Source organism: Phaseolus vulgaris, chromosome 9 (assembly GCF_000499845.2).
Source record: "Phaseolus vulgaris cultivar G19833 chromosome 9, P. vulgaris v2.0, whole genome shotgun sequence".
Lineage (NCBI taxonomy): Eukaryota > Viridiplantae > Streptophyta > Magnoliopsida > Fabales > Fabaceae > Phaseolus > Phaseolus vulgaris.
In genome coordinates, this window is record NC_023751.2 from 8,224,286 (window position 1) to 8,247,291 (window position 23,006).

Consider the following 23,006-nt stretch of genomic DNA (forward strand, 5'->3'; position numbering starts at 1 on the left):
TTTGTTACTTACTTAAAAGTAAATTATAGTTGCCTTTATAGATATTTGGTGTTTTGTGAAAAGACAACTCTTTAAAGAACATTTCTCATACAAAATGAAGGTTTCCTGATCTCATTCACCACTGATAAATTAATAAAGATTAATATTCTAAAGAGTTAGAACTCTTTTTTTTATGTAGGAGATTCAAACCGAAACATTTAATATCTGCTATCTATTTGATTAATTGTCTTTGTCATGGTTCGCATTATGATTTTCAAGGAAATAATTTTCTTACTCATTATGAAGGCTGAATTACTTATCACTACAAGAAAAAAAGCAATTTTGCGTGCATCTGGTCCCGGAGCCTGAGGATTCGCCGGTTTAGGAGGCATGGGAGTGATCAGTTTGGATGCAATCAATTCTGGAAGTAGGCGGGATGGCAGAATTGGGAGGGGATCGAATTCCCTCTTCTTTTTTACCTTCTTGTCCATTTATTCTTTGTGCTGCTGGACAAAAACGGACGCAAAAGCTAGAAAACGGACGCTTATGCGTTCGATTCGCGTCTGTTACACATCCCACGAAAAAAGCCTGGAAGCAAATGAAAATTAGCGTGGGCCAGAAAGTTGGACGCATCTTGCGTGGGCCAAGCCCACGCAAAACGGACGCAACATGCAGAAGATAGGTAGACACAAAATGGACGCATATGCGGCGGCTTTTGCGTGGGAGATCCGACGCAGAATTTTTATTTCGCTTGTGCGTCGGTCTAGCCGACGAAAATGATAAAAATATATATTTAAAAAATATCAGATTTTGCGTGGGCTTGGCCCATGCAAAAGCGGACGCATGTTTAAAAAAAACTTGCGTGGGCCTATGGCCGACGCATGTGATGAAGAAAAAAAAAACATTTTATTTTGCTTTCTAACCAGATTACCTGTAAAAATTAAATACCAACAAAACCAAATCACATTGAAACAAATTACTATCATTCACAGTACATCTATAAACACCCAAATCCACAAACACATCCAAAGTATGAAATCAAAATCCACAAACACATCCAAAGTAGAAAAGCAATAGAAATAGTTAAACAAAAGATATGAATACTTGAAAAAATGTTACAACTAAAATTGTACATTACAAATTTAACTAGAAGTAGCAAAATGAATCTCATAGTGATGTGATAAACCTGTAAAAAAATATAAACAATATAAATAAATAAATCAAATAATTAAAATATTTAGTATATAATAAAAATATCAAATAGTTAAACTTACATTATAGGATGTACTTTAAGAAATAGGTTGATCATCCTGTTCTGGATCATACTCATGATGGAATTGTGTTGTGCTATTGGAAGTAGTTTTTTCACGTTCCATAGAGATAAGTTTATCTTTTATAACCTTCAGCTCATCCTCCAGGTATGCATACTTCTGACTCCACATACTAAGTTCAGCACGAAGCATTTGATTTTCAGTCACTTGTCCAGATTGTGAAGTGTCGGACGCAGAGGCTTGGGTGAGAGAAGAGACTCCTTGGCGGATGTTAGCAGCCAAGTCTGCCGTACCATATACCCGACCTCTACTCTTTCCTCCGGCAGCTTCCTTCCATGTTTGAAGCTTAGTTGCAGGATCAAGTTGGTGGACATCAGTGTTAGAGTCCTGAGAACTATTTGCTTGAAGGACCTTCAAGCGCTCATGATACTTTTCCTACACAGAGCATTACAAAATGAAAATGTTAGAAAATTAAAATATAAATATAAAACAATTTAAAAGAATAACTTACATAAGTTTCTCGAGCACGAGAATCAACCCATTCACCCTTCTTATTTGTGTGGGTGGCCATAAATAGTTCATCAGGTTCTGGAGGACGGCCATATTGACGTTCCTAATAATGTTGTACAATTAAAAGCATTATAGGTTGCAAATGTAAAATGATTTTCATGTAAGGCATTGACAAGTACTTACCAAGGTAACTGCAATATCTGAAATGTGATTTTCTACCTGTGGAGTGCAGTGCTCCACCACGAGCTGAACTCCTATTGACTTTATTTTGAGTTGATTTATCTTTGAATTTTTTTGAATCCCAATAGTTTAGAAGTTTAACCCATGCTTGCTGACCTATTCAATTTTGTGAATCCCAAAGTTTTTACTCTCTGCAGCCCTTATTCAATTTACACAACCCACATCACTTTTTTCTAATTTTCTGGCCCAATATGCTGCCCAAAGTTTTTACTCTCTGCAGCCCTTATTTAATTTAAACACCCTACATCACTTTCTAATTTTCTGGTCCCAATTTTTTTACTCTCTGCAGCCCTATTTCATTTTAAACCCATGTCACTAAATGAACTTTATTGTTTCAATCATCAATATTTTTTTTTAACACTACAAAAATTAAAAACTTCATAATTATTAAGAATTCTACTGGAACTTAGCCTTACTATAGTTTTATCTACTGGAAGACCAATTTAATATTGAGAAGGACCCAATCACATGGCTGAAAATCAAATTTCTACTATTCTAATAATTCATGTATAAGTAAAATGATTTCGGTTAACAACTATTGAAGAAAAATAGTTTTCGAAACTCAATTTTACAAAACAGTTTGATTTAAATTATAAATAAAGTTCTCAACTTAGATGAAACATTCACTAATTTTGATAAGAAATGACTTCAAATAGGCGTATGCAAAAGTGTATGAATGATGAAGTTTTGTTGTAAAGAAACACAAAATAAAAGACCCTAAACAAGCAATGATGTATCTGTACACAAATATCCATTTGTGAAGACAAAAACGAGATGGTATTTGTCTATTTCATTAAACACTGCACTATCAATTCAAAATCGGAAAGACCAAATTTAACATCTTTAAGAAACTGCGAAGGCTCTTATAAACGCACGACATCACAATAATCTGTGACCCACGAGGCTCTTATAAACGCGCGACATCACAATAATCCAAACCAGCAATAATCCAAACCACCAATAATCACACCAGAAACCAACAATAATCCAAACCAGCAACCACAACTCAATATCCAAATAAAAAATTATTAAAATGTGAACCTGAGGAGGAGGCAGAGCTTGACCGGTGGTAGAGAAGGAAACGGAAGGAGACTTGCACGCGCGGAGGAAGCTGGACGCGGAGGGGAAGCTCGCGCGGAGGGGAAGCTCGCGTGGAGGGGAAGCTCGACGCGGAGGGGAAGCTCGACGCGAAGGAAGCTGGATGCGAAGGAAGCTGGACGCGCAGTAAGCTTAACTTGACGCAGAGGAGGCTCGACACGGTGGAAGCTTGTGCGGAGGAAGCTGGACGCGGAGGGGAAGCTTGAAGAGGAAGATGAACCTGAAGGAAGCTCGCGCGCGGAAATGGGAAATTAGGTCTTCAAAGAGATTTGGGGGTTTTGAAAAACCGGGAACCCCAAAAAATTTCTATATACCCCCAAATAAATTAAAACATTTTTTATATAAAAAATTTTAAATTTAATAAAAAAAAATTAATTTCATTATATAACAAAAACTTTTATTAATTTATAAAAAAACAATTTAATTTAATTTAATTTATACAATACAAAAATTAATTAATTTTAATTTATACAATAAATATTTACTTTAATTTATATAAAATAATTTCATTTCATTTCTACAACATAAAATTAATTTAAATTGTAAAAAAATATTATTTAATTTATATTTAATTTATAAAAAATATTTAATTTAATTTATACAATAAAAAATATTTAATTTAATTTATACAATAAAAAATGACTTTAACATCTACTACCACAAATATCAATGAATCCTATTATTGCAATTGCTCTTGAGACCCTCATCATCCCTTCTAACTTATAATCCAAAATCTAATAATCAACTATATTCCATGATTTTAAGTTACTTCTATAACTATCACGAAATGACTCATATTTCTCAAATTGCTTATGATACTCTCTTTCAGCCTTTACAATGCACTTCTTAGTTCAACTCTTACCTTGACAATGGACTACGGTTATTAACTTCTTCATGCTAGGGAGATGAGACCTAGACAACTATTGAAGTCTTCGTCTTCTTCCCTCGGTCGGGTAGATTGTTGGGTGCTTGACTAGGGTCTTTCTCATCTTCGTGCTTCTTTCCTCGGCTCTCGGTCTATGGCGAACACCGATGGGGGGTACCTGCGAAGGCACTCTAACGCTAAGTCAGTGAAGCGGGTGATCATTATTCTGGTAGGTGAACAGTAATAAATGACGTACCTTTCTTCTTCGAATGTGTGCTGTGTATATTATTTTAATGGGCTGACCTTATTGGGTATGATTAGTGGAGTGGATCTCGCTTAGGGTTGTATTACCTTATCCTTAATGACAGATTAACTTCACTGACCTTAGTTTCAGCGTTAACAGTAGTATGGGTCGGCCGACCGTGATGATTCCACTCGTCTCGGCCAACCTTCCATGGCACATAACTTATAATCCAAAATGTAATCATGAACTCTATTGCATGATTTTAAGTTCATTCTATATCACACCCAGTCGAAACTTACTTATTTATGTTACGTTTATTAAAAACTAAGTCTACTAAATTTACTATGTCAAATACCTATTATTTAGTATATTGGGAAACTATATTAACACACTTATAAGGAATATTGCATATGTATCATCTCGTTACTTACTACATTATTATGTGCTTCAGTTGGAAAACATTAATTTCTTTTCGAAATCATACTAAGTAACTATAACAATGAGATTTATAGAGCATGTAGTCAACTTTGGAACACTTTGAATATTGTATCAATCTAACAATTAAGAATAAGTTACTTACTCACGCACTTAATCTTAATATGTTTGTATCATATACATTTTCGCTAATTCATTAAGATGATCTTACCATTCATTTATGAGAAACATTTTTAGATCAAATTTATTCTCTATTTTTAAATACATCCATTACCATTTGCATTAATTAATTACTTCATCTTGAATTTATGTATATTTTATATAATATTTACAAAATTTAAATACGCATTTTATTTTTATTTTTTTTTTACTATTTTTAATTAATTATTATTTTTCTATATGTTTTCAAATCTTTATAAACTTTTTAAGATAACTTCTTTTAAATAATTTTAAAATTAAACACTTCATCAATTTAATAAATGTAATTTAACTAATTTATATCATAATTTCAAAAATAAAATAGTTATAACAATATATAAATAAAATAAATTTAAAATAAATAATTTTTGAAATAATAAAATATTTTATATAACATTTAAATAATTTAAATATATATTTTCTTTTACTCAATTAATTTAATAAATTTAATTTAACTAATTTATATAAAAAAATGATAAATTAAGTAATTTATTATAATATTAAAGAAATAATTTTAAAATAAATATAATAAAGAATTAAATATTAAAATATTTTTTATAAATTAAATAAATTTAAATTTAAAATCCTAAAAATGCGTGGGCCATTGCGGACGCATATGCGTGGGCTTTCCGGCCGACGCATATGCGTGGGCCTCAAGCTCATTCTTGCGTCGGCTTTTAGCCATTTTGGCCGACGATATTAGCGTCTGCAAGTGGCCCACGCAAAAATTTGGAAGCTAATTTTCCATTTTGCGTCCAATGTGATTTTTGCGTGGGTTTTACCCATTTTGGCCGACGATACTAGTGTCTGCAAGTGGCCCATACAAAAATTTGGAAGCTAATTTTCCATTTTGCGTCCAATGTGATTTTTGCGTGGGCTTTTACCCATTTTGGCCGACGAAAGTAGAGTCCGCTACTAGCCCACACAAGATTTTGGAAGCTATTTCTTAGTTTTCTTGTAGTGTATGCTGATGAGAATTTTACTATTCATTTGGTGTAATACATGCATGTGACCACTAATTGGTTCTGAGTAATAATAGTATCGGTACACATGGTTCCTGGAAATAATGCATGACATATAGTATCATTATTCTAGTACAGACACACATTTCTATATGTTTAAAAGTAATTTTACTACTCCTATGAAATTCAAAACGATTCTAACGTACATATCTAATAATATTTTAGGCACATAGCATTGTTGGATCTTCTTTATTATGCCCTTACTTCATTTCATGATTTCATGGTTTCGGGGTATATCTTCCACCACCAGGATATTTACCATAAGTTTGGAAAAGTTTACGTCCTGATCCGTAAAAAATGTGAATAAATAAATAAATGAAAAAAAAAGAGACAAAGATATAGAAATAATGAATATTGCATGTTAGTGCATATATAATTGTTAAAATACCGAATTTCATTTTAAATTTGTTGTCTATGGGAATATCAATACGGGCTAGTCTATGTCTCATGTAGTGAACGCAAACTAATTTTTTTACCCTATAAAGATTAGTATGAAGGTATGCAGACCTCTGCATACAGTTTTTTATTTTAAGAAATTCAATAAAAATGTTTGTTATTAACAAATTGAATATAAAATAATTTAATCAAAATATTTGTTATTTTTTTTTACTATTAAAAAATTGAATAGTAAAATTCAATAATTATATAAAAATTAAATATAAATTGATTATGATTGAATAAAAATTGAACATATGTTTGCTAGATATAAAACATCAAACATCAATATTGTTTTCTTACATTTCAAACATAGTTAAACATCAAACATGAATATTTTTCCATTTCAAAACATACCCAAACATAAAACAACTACATCACTACATTAAAAATAGTCAATTTAAAAACATCAATATTATTCCATTTCAATAACATTATATGCATGATAGTACATTCCTCATTCATTCCTATCCAATTTGTAAATTAAGATCTTGTCGAAAAAAAAAAAAAAAAAATATATATATATATATATAGACACTACAAAAAATATGCTTATTAGGATGGGAAAAAGCGGACACTAACTATAAATAGCGGACACAAAGATGTATTTAGCATGGGCTTTGCATTTACCAAACTTTGAAAGTTAATATCCTCGACACAAAAAATTGGCGGGTGTGTGGGACACAATTACCGTTGGCTAGACGGTCACATAGGCGTTGCAATAGGTGTTTTTTGCGTCGGCCTAGCTTACAAGTTATCCACACAAAATTATAATTTATATTATTTATTTACACAAGTGTGGGCTTAGTCGTGAAGGAGGGGATAATGAAATTAGAAATAAAGTGTGGGCTTAGTCGTGAAGGAGGGGATAATGAAATTAGAAATAAAGTGTGGGCTTAGTCGTGAAGGAGGGGATAATGAAATTAGAAATAAAGTGTGGGCTTAGCCGCAGATAAGGAGACAATAAAATTAGAAATAAAGTGAGGGCTTAACTTTGAGTAGGGAGACAATGAAATTAGAATAAAGTGTGGGTTTAGCCTTGAAAATGTGGACACATAATTTTTTGGGCAGATTCTCTCTATACCAGATCATTTCGAACTGCACCTAATATGCGCAAGTGAAAAAGACCAAAATACCCTTAATGAAATGCAAATTAAGGTTTGGGTAAAATGTGCACCCAACCCAGCAGCCGCTAAGCACCCTTCATTCTTCTTTGTCAATGAGGCAATGCAGAAGCTTACAGACTTAAACGAAGAGTAGTCCAAGCATGTTCATTGTTCTCGTGACTGAGCTAGCGACGAAACCTTACAGACACCGCAGCGAAAGCAGCATTGAGTCACCGCAGCAACAACAAACAAAGTCACTGGAGAAGGAGACGCATTGTAGAAGGTGAGCCGAAGCTAAGAGTGAAACGGTTCCTCCACCACCACACCAACAACACCTCCTCTGCACCTCAAATGAACATCAACTTCCTCTGCACCTCAACCCTGCACCTTTTTTTCATAATAAAGAAGACAAGGGCAGAATGAGGTTTTAAAAACTTTGTTGGGTGCACATCCAAATTGATATGGTGCAAGAAGAAATTGCCAATTTTTTGTTGTGTGTATAGCCGACACTAAAGTGTTGCTGAATTTTGACAAATGGACCGTAGTGACATTGGACTCACTTGCGAAAAAATTTCTTCTTCTGTCCATATGGTGATGACTCCACTTTAAAATAAAACTTTGGATTTTAAATATTAAATATTAATATTTTTTAATTTTCCTTTTTTTCAATAGCATTAAAGAGAAAAAAAACATTGATGAATTGATAAGTTAGAAAAGACAAAAATAATAGATAAATTATTATATTAACAGAATTTATTATTTTAATAAATTAATTATTTTATTTATTTAAAGACTCATTCTTATTCCTCCACTTACACTCTAATCAACCACTTCCTTCCAACAACTAAACTTCACACTCCTGTTTTTCAAATCAAAATTACAAGAGTATTTTGAGTATTTTTTTTAAAAAAAAAATTGTATAGTGCATTGCTTTATAACTAACAACAAAGACGTGTGTTGCAAGATATCACAAAATATTACAAGAATTTATTGTGAACCGATGAAGTCGAAAATTTAGGCAACTTAGTAATTTAACATACTCGTAGCCCGACAAAAATGGCGTCAATGGACCTCCGGGACCAAAATGGAAAACCTTGTATCAAAATTGCCTTCTCTTACGTGGCACAAATTAATCAACCATTCAAGTCACGCGGGTTCCCCACCATAATGCTGCTCATGAAATTTTAACTTCAACCAAGTGCTAAATCTGATATTAGTAACTTTGTAGTGCACCAAACCAATGAATGTCCAAATCTCATTGTTGTACAATCTTCTTTTTTTAAATCAGTTTGTTAAACAAAAACTGCACCAAAATTTACAGTAGCTTTGCAACAGTAGTTAATGTCACCGTGCCAGCGGCGCCAGCAGAATTCAATCATCCTTTTTTTGTATTGAAGCTTTTTCACAAGCATCTTGGCTGCAATTCAACCAAAACTCAAATTTGTTTACACATCAACACGGATTCAACTCATGTATTTCTTGTACAGAATTGTTTCCGGTGCCAAAACTAAGGCATTATTGCTACAAACACGTCACCGACCCGCACTAAGGCACAACTTAACAAAACACTCTCTGAATGAAGGCACAAGCTATGATCACCGAATTCGACTCTCCAGTTGTGTACCGTCCCGTCCCCGAACGTTGACCAAAGTCAAAGTCAAAGTCAAAGTCAAACACGTGGTGGGACCCGCCAAGGGGTCCAGGGGAGAAGGTCAATAGGTTGACCACTTTAGGCGTCGCCAAAAGTGGGCGTCGCCAGGTAGAGGCGTTGCCATGATAGGCGTCGACTAACTTAGGTGTCGATGCTGTCATCCCCCGATACCCACGGGTAGGAAAGACCGTGGAGGGGACGACACGATAAGAGGCCACGGTACGGACTAGGAGGCCTCGGACCCCGATACCACAGAACAATGATGAGGGAAGAAGAAAGGTGGCTTCAAGGTCATATCCCTAGTACCAGCAGGGAGTAACCTGACTGGTGAAGTACCCACGCCACCTCTGGAGAATCCCTGGGACAGATACAACCCAGGAGAGGGCCACGCCCGAACCATGTGCATGGTACGAGAGGAAGGCAGATACACTCCCAGGGCGAGTGACTAGAAGTTGGGCGCATGAGTTGCCACCCAAGTCGTCACCCCTCGCGCCAGATGCACTCTAGGGAAGGGAGACTTACACATTGGAGTTTCCCTAAGTTGGGTTATAGCGTTGTAAGGCCTTCCACGTGGAATCACAGTTAAGTCAGAAGGACACGTGTCAGTAAGCACTGAAACATCAAGGTATATAAGCTTCTCTAAAAGTTTACTAAGGTACGTTCTACCAGTTGCACATTTTACTCAGTTTACACACTCACTCAGAGAGCGAGAGAACAAAGTTAGTTACGATTCAGTTACGGTTCTCCGATACGGAGATTTTGATGTTTTTTGCTTTGTTGACTTGATCGTCGGAGTGCAAACGGCCGCGAGGGCGCCCCTTTGCTCACTTCATTTCAGGTACTCACGGCGGCGTAAGGCGGAGATCTGGAGTTGAAGACGAAGGAGTCATTGTTCGCAAGTTAGAGCCACGCACGAAGACTTTCTCAGTCAACCGACAGGAACAAGTTGCAAGAACAAAATTCTCACTCGCCAATAATTTCTAGAACCGTAAATGCAGAATTTCAAACAGAAGCGCACAACTATTTTTCCTTTTCTCCAGTCAATTTCATGCGTCAATTTCAATTTCAGACAATGTTTTTCTGCGCATAAACTCAGTGGGAAGAAGAAATTTGTGATGAACAATCACAATAGCAAACTCAGAAACACAGATTTTTGGAATCAGAAATGAAAACAAAAGAGAAATACAAAACCACAAAGCGAATTTCAGTTTCCTTACCGTGCAACAATTTGCTTCTTATGTAATTTCGTTTTCGCAAATTCACTTCAACAGTTTCAAACAGAGCACAGTTTCAGCGATTCAACTCAATCAATCTCGTGCTCTAGTTATGTCAATGAAACTGTACCGGTAGGACACCGAACGACCTAGGATCCAATCAAATAACATTTACAACATAATAAATAGGTAACAAAGAGACAATTATAACTAGAGTTGAATGAACGTTCCGAAATACTCGGATAAATATCTCAAGGCAACAATAAACCGAAAGATACACTCCCATGATTTCAGAGAGTCACGACACATGTTCTGATCAACTCACTATCCAGCCCACACAGGTAAGAGCCCGTAAGTCAATCTATAAATAGAACTTCTGAAGGGAGAAAATGTACGCTTTTCATATCTTAGGAGAACACACTAAAAATACTAGACAAACTGAGCACAAGCAGCGAGAGGAAGAACTTCAAGGAACCAGGAGACTACCGACACGTCAGCGAATTGTATACTAGTGGACAAAAATTACCTAGACCCCATCATCCGTACAAGTACATAAACAAACTCCAGTTTGCAATCCTTCACCACTACAAAAGATGTGTTCACAAGAACCCACCAATTCGTCATAACCTTCACCAATACAATTATGTTTTTCTTTCTCAATATCGCACCAAAACTCAAGCACAAAATAATGAATGCAAAAGTAAAAGAAGGCTCAGAAAAAAGGACTAACACTACAAGAAAAATAATTATATTAATATTATTAATATTATTCATATTATTAATATTTATTAATAATATTCATATAATTAATATTTATTAATATTATTCATATTATTAATATTTTTTAATATTATTCATATTATTACTAATATTATTAATATTATTATTAACATTATTAATATTATTATTAATATTATTATAATTAAAATTATTATAAATATTATCATTAATATTATTATTGTAATTAAAATTATTCTAAATATTATTATTAATATTATTATAAATATTATTAATATTATTATGAATATTATTATAAATATTATTAATATTATTATTAATATTATTAGTATTATTATTAATATTATTAATATTATTAGTATTATTATTAATATTATTAGTATTATTATAAATATTATATTCATATTATATTCATATTATTAATATTATATTCATATTATTAATATTATATTCATATCATACTAAAGCATTTGCTTGGTCTAGTGGTTAAATTTTCTCTGAGTTTTGTGAAGGAACCTGGCTTTTCACTCTCCCGCCTTGCATAGTCCCAACTCATAAGGACTAGCTCGCAATGCTGCCCAAAATTTGAATATAAATTGATATGATGTTGAAAAATATTGAATAAGCATATAATTAAAATTAATGGCTTAACCAATATATCATCGTACAAAATAAATGGTCATAGTACAAAATAAAATATGATTTTACTCCCATCAGTAAATAGAGAGAAAGAAATGATGGTTCAACTAGTTCAGTCCAATTTGAAGAAACATTATTGGCTTTCATAATTATTGTCTGCTCGAACTCACACAACTTCTGACGTGATTGTGTGAGCTGTGCACCCTCATATCTTATGCGATAATGTTTTTCATGGTTTTAGTTAAAAAAAAATTAAGTTAAGGTATTTTTTTCTTATTTTAATCTATCTTTCTCTTTGCAGTCGGCTATCATCATGGTGATTGACGTTGTTGAACCTACTTGCAGGATTTTATTATGTCTTTATTGATAGAATGGCTAGAATATATTCTTACGATCTTTGAATGTTGATTCTATGGAGTTTAGAATGATGCGCAGATTGAAAATGTTATTATTAAGCTTGAAAAGAGTTTTAAATCATGACGAAGAAAAAAGATTAACATATGCATTCATGAGTACTTGGCTAGAAAAATCTATGTATGATGCAGACAAAATATTAGATGAGATGAAAATTGAGTCTAACTGGTTCTATTCTTTAAAACTCAAGAATGCTCGAAATGGTAGATCAGCTTGAATAGTTAGTCCAACAAAAACATATGTTTTGTCTTGTTAGTATTATAGACGAGTTACCCACCTTGTCTGTACCACAAGTTATTTGGTTTATGAATTTGAAGTATGTGGGGAGAGTTTGACAAAGAAAGAATTTTAAAATAATTCTTATTACAAGACAATCTAAACAAGGAAAAAGTAATTTTTATACTTGATGTTGATGCCAATAATTGCAAAAAAGCATCCTTCTCGAATTTTTTTCAATGATGAACAAGTTAAGGATTATTTCGATGTAAGATCATGAGTTTACATCTCACACAGACAAGATGTATTGGAGATCACAAAGAAAATTTATGAATGTCTGACTGTCAGTCATTGTGATATAACATATTTGAATATGCTCCAGATCAAAATAAAGATTGTCACAGATTACTTATACTCAATAGACGACTATGTCTAGATATGCGATCAAATATCCATGGTTAATATGTGGGATATACCAAGTGTCAGTAATGAAGTCCCTTATCATCTCTTATGCTCGCTTATCTTGTACATGAAATGATGTTTTACGTATTTGTTCTATGTTTTCTAGTGGATTTAAAATACAGAAATGACAAGTAATAAGATTATGAATGACAGAATGCCTTCTCTAGGGATGAAAATGTGGGCTAGCCCCGCCCTGCATAGGCCCGCCCCGCATAGTGAATGCGGACTGATTTCTCTGCCCCACCGCGCATAAGGGTCAGTCTGTGGGTCTGCATCAACCCGTGTACAATTTTTTTTAAAACAAATTTAATAAAAATGTTTGCTACTGGAAAATTGAATATAAAAGAATTCAATCAAAATATTTGCTACTTTTTGTATTGTTACAGATAAATTGAATAATAAAATTCAATAATTATAAAAAAAATTAGTATAAATTGATTATAATCGAATAAAAAATTGAATCTAGGTTTGCTACTAATATCAAACATCAATATTATTTTCTTTCATTTCAAACATTGTCAAACATCAATAATTCAATTAAGATAAAATATCATACATGAATATTCTTCCATTTCAAAATATACCCAAACATCAAATAACTACACCACTACATTAAACATAGTCAATTAAAAAACATCAATATTCTTCCATTTCAATAACATTATATGCATGTTAGTACATTCCTCATCCATTCTAATCAAATTTGCAAATTAAGATTATGTCGAAAAATATAGGATAAACATATAATTAAAATTAATGGTTTAACAAATATGGTCATCGTACAAAATAAAATATGATCTTACCCCACAATAATCAACAAAAATAAATGATGGTTCAACTAGTTCAGTCCAATATAAAGAAACATTATTTCAGTTGATAAGCACTGATAACATGTTTTTCGTTGTTCAATTGTGTAAATTATTAAAATTATTGGTTCAACCAATATGATTATCGTAAAAAATAAATATAGTCATAGTACAAAAATAAAATATGATCTTACACTCACAAATAAACATGAAGATAAACACAATGATCTAAGTAGTTCTGTCTAATTTGAAAAAACATGATCGCACTGGTTCTTTCTATATTTTGACATAAGTACACAACTTTGCTTCTTCTTTTTTGTGGGTCAGCGGGTCAGTCTCTCCGGTCCCGTTGGTCCGCACGAGCTGCAGGTTATGTGGGACAGGCTTAAGCAAGTCAACAGGTTTAATTACTGAACATGTTCCATGCTTTTTGCTAACGAGCTACGGGTTCCATCCTGCATTACATCATTTATTAGTAGATGCACTTAGAAAATTTGTACTAATAAATTTATATTGATAATATAACCATGTAAATAATAATATCATTTATTTAAATTTTAATATTAAACATAATTATAATAAATAATAAAAATATATAATGAATAAAGACCGGAAAAGAGCAAATCATCAATTTAAATATATAATGACTAAAATGATGAAGCAGTGAGATAAATGATCTTTGCACTCTCTAACATTTTAAAATGGACATTTTTTTTATTTCTAGTCCTTATAATATATTCATTAGATGATTTTAGTTTTTATATTTTATTTTATTTTTAAAAAATATTTATTTGTTTTTTTAATTTTGATAATATTTTGTAGTCCTTATAAATTGTAAATTTATTATTGATTCCTTTTATGTTAAAATATATTTTTACTTGTGTCCCCCATTATATTTAAGATTCACCAAGCTCTTTAATAGACCATTGTCGTACCATCAGTGAATAATGACAACCTAAAATCGTTAAATAAAATTCTATAGCAATTAAAAGCGTAATTTTTTTATAGAAAATGAAATCATAAAGCATTTATATTACGAAAATTACAAACATGTTTAAGCTATTAAAATATAAAAAAAAAGTGCAGAGATAGAAAAAACGAAGACCTGTAACTAAAAGGCTTTTAGTTTGTTTCTACTCTTTACCTTATAAATTTGAATAATCATTTTTAAATGAGAATAATGAAATATACTTTTAGTTTTTCTACCTTTATAGTATATGTTTGAATAATATTTTATGAGTATAAAGAAATATGTTGCTAGCATTGTTTTGAATATCAAAATGAATGGGTTTGATGACGATCTCGTCAACATGAAATCCACTCCATACAAAACATAAAATATCTTTTATTTTTTTTCACCTCCATATTTTTGGAAGTTAATCTTGAATTCAAAAATAACTTGTAATCCAAAATATATTTTTAAAAAATGGTATTTTGGATTATATAATCTGAAAGTTTTGATTTAAGAGTAGCTTCTGGATTACATAATACGAACACACATTTGAACAAATATTTCTGAATTATGTAATAAAAAAACTAATCATGCATTTAAAAAAAGTTTCTGCTAATTACAAATTTAGACAAAAAAAACTCCAAATTACATAATCTAGAATATTACAGAGAGACATTTTTGGAATACCAAAAATTTATGAAAGTGAGAGAAGAATATATGGAAATGCATGAAGAAGCAGTCTCATTTTTAGAACGAGAAATTCTCTCTTTACCTCCATATCTTATACCTCTATATTAATAGTGGAAAAGTCGGTTTTAATATTTTTATAATTTTTTAAATAACTTTAAATAAAACATAACTTCACATTTTTTTAAATAATCTCAATTGCACCTAGTATCATATACCTTCCTTTCAGTCGCATCATTTTCATTCTTCTTCCGCCATAATGTTTGAGAGAACAGTTTCATCATTTGAGTGTGTGTGAGAGGATGTTTGAGATAGCAATTTCATCATTTGAACGTATGTGAGAGAGTTGACGAGAAGATTTGTTGTATTTGACTTTCCCCAGTGTGAAGATATATATATTTTTTTTAGTTTTGTATCCATTTTTGCACCTTGCTGAGATTTTTTTCTAGGTTGTGTCTTCCAAAAGAATGAAAAAAAAAACAAAAAAACACCTACTACCAATATAAACATCACAAACTTATCTCAATCACCAACATACAAACTTATCTCAACCACCAACATTCATCACCAGCCACCACAGACAACTATCATCACTTAAAGATGAAAAAGACATCATACTAAAAAAGATCTTGTTAGAATTAAAAAAATATGGAGGTGCATGGAGGATTTGCCTTTTAGAATTGATGAATGAGGGAGAAGGAGATTGATTGAACAGGGTAAGTGTTTTGCATTCTCAAGTAACCACTTAGATAGAATTACATAGCCCCCACTTAACTGTAAATGCAAGATTTGTGTAGTTAATGTTATTCTTACTATTGAAAGTAGGAAAATTCATAGTCTTTTCATTTATATTCCATTGTGAACCAAATTTAATGGAACTTTTGGTGAATCAATTAAAGGCATCAATGCTACTACGAACAACCCAAAAAGATTAATATATTATGATTAAGGCTGCTTCTTCCTGCACCTCCATACCTTCTTGTGCCACCCCATAAATTTTTTGTATTCCAAAAATACCCTTTTCAATATTTCGGATTACATAATCTGAAAGTCTTTTTCTAGATTCAGAATTAGCTTCCGGATTATGTAATCCGGAAGTCTTTTGTGATTAGCTTCCGGATTACATAATCCGGAAGTCTTTTCTATATATAAGATTAGCTTCTGGATTATGTAATCCAGAAGCCTTTTTTTCATATGTGTTATTAGCTTCTGGATTACATAATCCGGAAGTCTTTTCTAAATATGAAATTGACTTCCGGATTATGTAATCATAGACTTATTATTTCAAATCCAAGGGGTGGAAAAAAAAGGATAAAAGGGTATTTTCATATTTAGTATGGGGTGGCACAAGAAGGTATGGAGGTGTAGGAAGAAAGAGTCTATGATTAATGACTACCACATGGGGCTTCTTATTTTAAAAAACAGTGCGAATTTGGTCAGGTAAATATATTACAGAACAAAACTCTACCTCCCTAAAAATTTATACACGGCACAAGGGTGTTACATCGTTTCTAAAAGAACTTGTCTTTGGTGTAACCATGGAGCATCACATAATAATAGAAGTAATCTAACAATTTGATGAAATATGTACATGTTTCTTAAATAGACAAAATCACCAATGCATTTATGAGCTATTGAGAAAAGAATCTCATTGAACAGTATGGTTATGCTCTTTTAAATACAACTCAGCAAGAGCAGTGTGCAGAGCTGTCCCTATTGGCAGAACCTCCTCATCCAGAAAGAAGAAAGGGGAATGTGGGGAGTGAATTGCTCCCACTTTATCATTTCTGATTCCAATGGAAAACAATGCTCCGGGAATGACTTGTTGAAAATATGCAAAGTCCTCACCTGCCAGCACCTTCTTGGCTTCATGCACATTGTCTGGACCAAGCAGAAGTTGCCCAACTCTTACCACATGCAGATGCAGATAATTGTCATTAACAACAGCAGGATATGGGGTGTAGTACTCTTCTTTGAAATCAACATAAGCATTGCATCTGTGCACAACTGCCTGTCCTTCAATAACCTGCAAGCATTTCCTAACAAAATAAACTAAACAAATTTATAGAACAAAACAACTAAGTTCACTATTCATCCTTCTATTACCACAGACACAAGTATGAACAAAATAAAAATACAGTTTTGCTTTATTGCTACCTACACGGAAAAAGTATAGCTTAATAAGAAACTGATTTTACAAGCAACCCAAAATGACTTCTGCTGAATTTCATAGATGAGGCAAAGCAGAGATGAACCAGAACTTCCCAACAGCTTGTGAAAGTTTCTGAATGATACTAACAATGTCTAAATTATCATTATTCATACCTCCTTTAATCGCTGTCTGAAATGGTACATGCCTTCAGTTGTCTGGCTCCTAAGTGTGCCTCCAAATTTTACATACGAGGGAATCACGTTTAATGCAGTTCCCCCTTTGACAAAAGTAACTGATAGCGCCTGTGTGACAAATAAATTATGTAAGGTAAACGGAATAGAGGAAAGCTTAGAAATGAAATAGCAAAATTTTTCATGCATGAAGACAGATCCACAACAATGGGCTGAAACAAAATTTTGGAAAGTTTCTCTTTCGTTGCATTTTAAACGGCTTTGGTGAATTCTTCTTGCGAATGTCAAGCTTGAGAGTAGCACATACTAGACTTTGAAGAGGATCAGTTTCTCTTGAAACGAGCTGTTGCAGTGCCAAAATTGCAAATGATGTGGCCAGCACTGGATCTACATTCGTGTGGGGTGATGCAGCATGACCACCTACTCCTACCATCCTTGCCTCAAACACGCATCCAGCTGCAGTAAATGCACCTGGAATGGATGCTATGGCTCCAGTAGGTGTTGTAGCATCAATATGTAATGAAAAAATTGCTTCTGCATCTTGAAGCACTCCTTCCTTTATCATTTGAGAGGCACCCCTGGCTCCTTCCTCAGCAGGTTGGAAAATAAGTCTTACAGTTCCCTTTAATACCAAAGATTAGAACTCAGTCTTCAAAGAACAATTTTTTAGTTAAAAATAGTTGTGCATGTGCCAGTACTTCAAGCACACAAACACACACACACACAAAACAGTGCTTACATCATTATGCTTTTATACTATTACCAGGGAAAAGGCAATTCAATATTGTGTGCATAGTTGCAGTAGTTCCAACATTACAGTACAGATTTTCTATGAATTTATGATATGTAACATGTCATCTAATCCAGCAACTGGTGGTATTAAAGTCAAAATAGACATATTCTTAAGAGGCACTGCTATAACTTCAGAACCGATGAGAATCAACACTCTCAAGTTCACCTGCACATTTATGACAAGAATAACCCATATCGAACAACTTCTTAAATTTCAAACTGGCATAAAACCCCAAAGTTATGAAGTAGAAATTTCAAAAGCTCAGAGAATCTATAAAACTTCAACTAGCTTTGGTGTGGTCTCTACCAGCTTCCCGAAGATTAGGTAATTATCTGGTGGGGCAAAGATAACTCAATATCTTGCCTAGGCACTCTGTCTGTGGTTGGCCATGGGCTCAAATCCAATATAGAACAGAAAGAAAGGATTACATAGGAAAAATTATACTATGCGAGGAATAAGAAGCCAAACGAATTGCAACATTAGCAATCTGAAAAGGAACAATTGTTTTCTGTATGTGAGATGCCTAATAATGTGACAAGAAGAGAATGAACTAATGTAGAACCCAGGAAGCGTTTAAGTTGACCTTGGAACATGCCTAAAAAGATAAATACTTCCCATTACGTTTTTTATGAACAAACTATCCCAAAGGCTTAAATTGTTGGGTATAAGCACATGAATGGTTTAACTTTGTGCTTGAAGGGTGGAAAATACCACCTCAACCTGTGCAGATATTTAGATTTTATTAATAAGAATGAGGGATACAAGATTGAAACCCTAGATCACATGGTCATAGAGGCCCTAATATCATATCATGAATCAACTATTCCAAAAGCTAAATGTTAGGTGAACATAAGAGAATGGTTTGATATATAACAGTTTTGATTTGAACAAATACAAACCGTGACTTACAATAGCCAGTAACACATCTTGCTTTGAACTATATGTTTGCCACTATGGTAAAGTTGTCCTAGCTATTTTATGGTCTGTTTTCTCAACATTTATCGTGATCAGTTAGTTGCAATGAGTTAGTTCATTAGGAATGGCCAAAAAGAAAGCTAGTTCATTGGAGAAAAACTGGTCATGTAACTGGTGCTCGATAGAATAGAATTAATTACTCGGTACTCAAACTGAGTTTGATATATATAGGATATGCAAAGGAGAGACAGGTTAAATACAATTGTATTATAATCACCCAACACGAACAAGCCAGATGTTCTCATCCATGCTTGAATCTCTAAACTGAATTAGCAAATATTTGCACAGATTGATCTTAGGATTTTGCAGAATTTTCCTAACTATAGTGTTCTCTCAAAAAATGATGGACCAATTAACAACAACAAAAATATGCAGCAGCATGAATAATATTATTAAGCAGATCAGTTTCAGGGCTACAAGCAACATACGCACTCATCCAAGTGATGTAGATATGTAGGCAAGAACTAGTGTCATACAACAGTAAGATAGCAAGATGTCAACATTACAGCAAGAATCCAAACACATGCCTTCTTTCATATACATAACAAAACAAAAGCTGTAAAAGTCCTTAAATTCCTATTCTCATATAACTAAGAATTTGATCAACAAATAGAAACAACGGTTCAACTTAGAAAGCCACCTTGTCTAGATACCTATGTTTGCTAAATTGACTTGACACTAATTTATTTGGATCCACAAATAACTCCATCACGAAAGACTTCACTCCAACCAGAGTTGCTTCTGGATTCTTTCGACCCATGGAATTTACAATTTAAATCCACAGATACCTAAGGGGGCTAAATGGTGTTCAAATCTGGGTTTTTTCATAACTTCACCAGAGACAGCAATAGACAACATATCAAAATTACATGGTCAGATGTACAATCAGTGTAGGACTTTGGGTTCTAAATCTAAGAATAGTGTATTGTCTTTTTTGTGGAAAATGGTTAAAAATGACCTCAAAAGAGACAAACACCAGAAACCTAAAAGATCCACCTAAATTAGACAATGAGAATAGGAAAAGAACCTGAAGCTTATCTTGGCGCTGGCTGAGCAACTTTGCAGCCCCAAGTAGCATGGTGGTGTGAGCATCATGTCCACACGCATGCATTCTGCCGTCAATTTTGCTCTTGTGTTCCCACTCAACAAGCTCCTAAGCATCGCCACCATCAAATCAAAGGTACATTCACATCCACATACACATATCAAAGAAGTTAAAACGGGTTTACCTGCATGGGGAGTGCATCCATATCAGCACGAATAGCAATGATGGGGCGAGAGCCCGAGCCAAGTTGTGCAACGACGCCGGTTTTGGCAACTGGGTATGTGTATGGTATACCAAGCTTGTGAAGTTGTGCGCGTATAAGAGAACTGGTGTTGTGTTCTTGGAAAGCCAGTTCTGGGTGTTCATGGATTTGCCTTCTCACCGAAACCAACCATTCCTTCTCCTTCTGTGCTGCGTCCAGAATCTCTTTGGCATACACTTCATCCTCCTCGTACCCGAACACGGTCGATGATGACAGAAACACGCCCAACAGAGAAATGGCTGCGATCAAATACGCATTCATCTTTCAACACTTTACACTCTCTGTTTCTGTGCTAACTGTCACTTACTTCACCAATTCTAACTACTCCTCTTTCGTTGACTCCTCATATCTTATAAACATGAACGCACCACAAGAACACAAAAGAATATCCTTTTTTAGATTATTAATTATTTTAAAATGTTATATAAAAATAGTGATAATATTATAAATCATAAAGAAGCGAGCAAATCGATCCATGTTTATAAATTTTATAAGTTAGTATTTTTTATTTTCTTCAATTTCTTTGTTTTGTTAGGTCAGTTCATTTAATGTGGATAACATTATCATTAAAATCAATTCATTTTTCAAGACTTTTTTCATTGATATTTTTTGTAAGTCAAGAATAATAATATATTAAAGGTGTATTACACGGATGTATTTTATTATTATTGAATTAGTTTCAAATTTTCACTATTTTTTTAAGTTTTTAATTAGATCTCTATATTTTTTAATGTATTAAATTTTAATCCATTTGAGTATAATGTTATTAAATGGATCACAATGTGATAATTGATCTAATTATTTTAACGAACTAACGTATTATCAACCTCTTGACTTTCCCAACATCAAGTTGTCACAACACAAATTATATTTTTGTGAAATTTTGTCTAGACATTTAAAAATGAAGTATTTTTCCATTTAGAATTTTGACAATGAGAGAAACATGTTTATGTTTTATTAAACATGTATAAAGTTTTTTTTTCTTATTAAACTCAATTAAGTACATTAAAGGCATACATATAAATAAGATATAAATAAGGTATATCATCACATTCAATTAGACATATTATCTAACATCATTTACTCTTTTTACAACTATTTCACACTTTTCTTACGGTGTTAGTTTACTCTTTTTTTTCTTTTTCTTTTTTTTAATATTATTATTATATATTTAAATTTATAAAGGTATAACATTTAGGATTATTGTAATTTAATCGCTTAAAAAAAATTTAAAATTTTATGACAATCACACTTTTTTTTTATTCTTAATTATGTTATATTTCTTTTTTTTAAATAATTGTAAGTTGTATGGTATTTTAACTCATGTCATATAGGAGGATAATAGTAAATAAAACTAACACTATAAACACCACAAAAACATCACAAAAGAAGTACTAATATCTTTTTTGAAACTAGTTATACGCATAAAAGGAAAATAAAATTGACTTATTTTAATTAGTATTTCACTTATATTACTTACATTTTTTTATGTATTTTATATTATATATCAATTTTGTCAAACTCCTAATTTAAAAACTGATTGAAAAGGATCTGAAAACTTGTAACCCAAAGATTATAACTCGATTCAGAAGAGTTACCATTTGAGTTACTACTATACATAACATAATTAAAAATAGATTCATAATTCATGAAATAGTCCAAATACATAACATAATTAAAAATAGACTCATAATTCATAAAATGATCAAAATACATAACATAATTAAAAGTAGATTTAAAATAATGTTTAATACAGATAAACTATCCAAGAAAACCATTCACATTAATTATAGAATAATCATCTTTCTCCTCCAAAATGATCTTCATTTTCATTATCATTAGAGAAAACGCATCGCAAGCAGCAACGCGGAGACGACAGGTTCTGAACGGGTTGGATTTTCAAATTAGGATTTCTGGATTTTATTTGATTTTCAGTTTTTTTTTTTTGGCTGAATCATGGAGGCCTAGAGATCGTCCGATCCAACCCATAAATCACTAGATCGCTCAGATTCGAATAGATTTCGATGATCCAACTTGTTTTCTTCCGATGATCCAACTTGTTTTCTTCTCAAAAGATAGTAAGATCGACAATCTAGATTGCTATCTTGACAACATTGTTGTAATCACCTAGCATTTCACTTATAGAATACTATTAAAAAAAAAATAGCAATGCACTCCATGTAATTCATCCGGTAATATACCGAGTTACCAACGTAGTAACATTATTGGAGTGAGGTGTGACAAAAGGTCCATGCCACATAGTTGTTTGCCCCTTTAGCAGTTTATATACAATAGTATGGTATGACATTATTCAGCCATTACGGTAAGTATTTTTTCACTTACATATTTTTGTAACATAGAATTGTCATTGAAAGTTAGATAATTTAACACTTGCACGCAACTCAA

At 32.7% G+C, this 23,006-nt stretch overlaps 2 protein-coding genes across 2 annotated transcripts; both read right to left on the minus strand.

The window, feature by feature from the left end:
- Nucleotides 1-1,048: 1,048 nt before the first annotated feature.
- LOC137823004 (uncharacterized) lies at nt 1,049-1,997 on the minus strand. Its single transcript, XM_068628073.1, has 4 exons — nt 1,944-1,997; nt 1,762-1,863; nt 1,254-1,685; nt 1,049-1,165 (listed from the first exon to the last, which is right to left on the minus strand). The coding sequence occupies exons 2-3, from the start codon at nt 1,819-1,821 to the stop codon at nt 1,269-1,271; spliced, it is 477 nt and encodes a 158-aa protein (XP_068484174.1). The 5' UTR covers nt 1,822-1,863; nt 1,944-1,997; the 3' UTR covers nt 1,049-1,165; nt 1,254-1,268.
- Nucleotides 1,998-16,629: 14,632 nt separating this feature from the next.
- Nucleotides 16,630-20,972, minus strand: LOC137821590 (IAA-amino acid hydrolase ILR1-like 5). The gene is made up of 5 exons (XM_068626250.1): nt 20,523-20,972; nt 20,321-20,446; nt 17,833-18,147; nt 17,508-17,636; nt 16,630-17,208 (listed from the first exon to the last, which is right to left on the minus strand). Exons 1-5 carry the CDS (start codon nt 20,859-20,861, stop codon nt 16,831-16,833), a joined length of 1,287 nt encoding a protein of 428 aa, XP_068482351.1. The 5' UTR covers nt 20,862-20,972; the 3' UTR covers nt 16,630-16,830.
- Between the last annotated feature and the right edge of the window lie 2,034 nt (nt 20,973-23,006).

Excerpts from the sequence above, each read along its gene's own strand:
- LOC137823004 (XM_068628073.1), bottom strand. The coding sequence starts at position 1,821 with ATGGCCACCCACACAAATAAGAAGGGTGAATGGGTTGATTCTCGTGCT. Across the intron at positions 1,686-1,761 it reads CTCGTGCTCGAGAAACTTAT|GAAAAGTATCATGAGCGCTT; the intron begins GTAAGTTATTCT and ends TGCTCTGTGTAG.
- LOC137821590 (XM_068626250.1), bottom strand. The coding sequence starts at position 20,861 with ATGAATGCGTATTTGATCGCAGCCATTTCTCTGTTGGGCGTGTTTCTG. Across the intron at positions 18,148-20,320 it reads AGCGCCAAGATAAGCTTCAG|GGAACTGTAAGACTTATTTT; the intron begins GTTCTTTTCCTA and ends TTGGTATTAAAG. Across the intron at positions 17,209-17,507 it reads TCAGACAGCGATTAAAGGAG|GTTATTGAAGGACAGGCAGT; the intron begins GTATGAATAATG and ends AAATGCTTGCAG.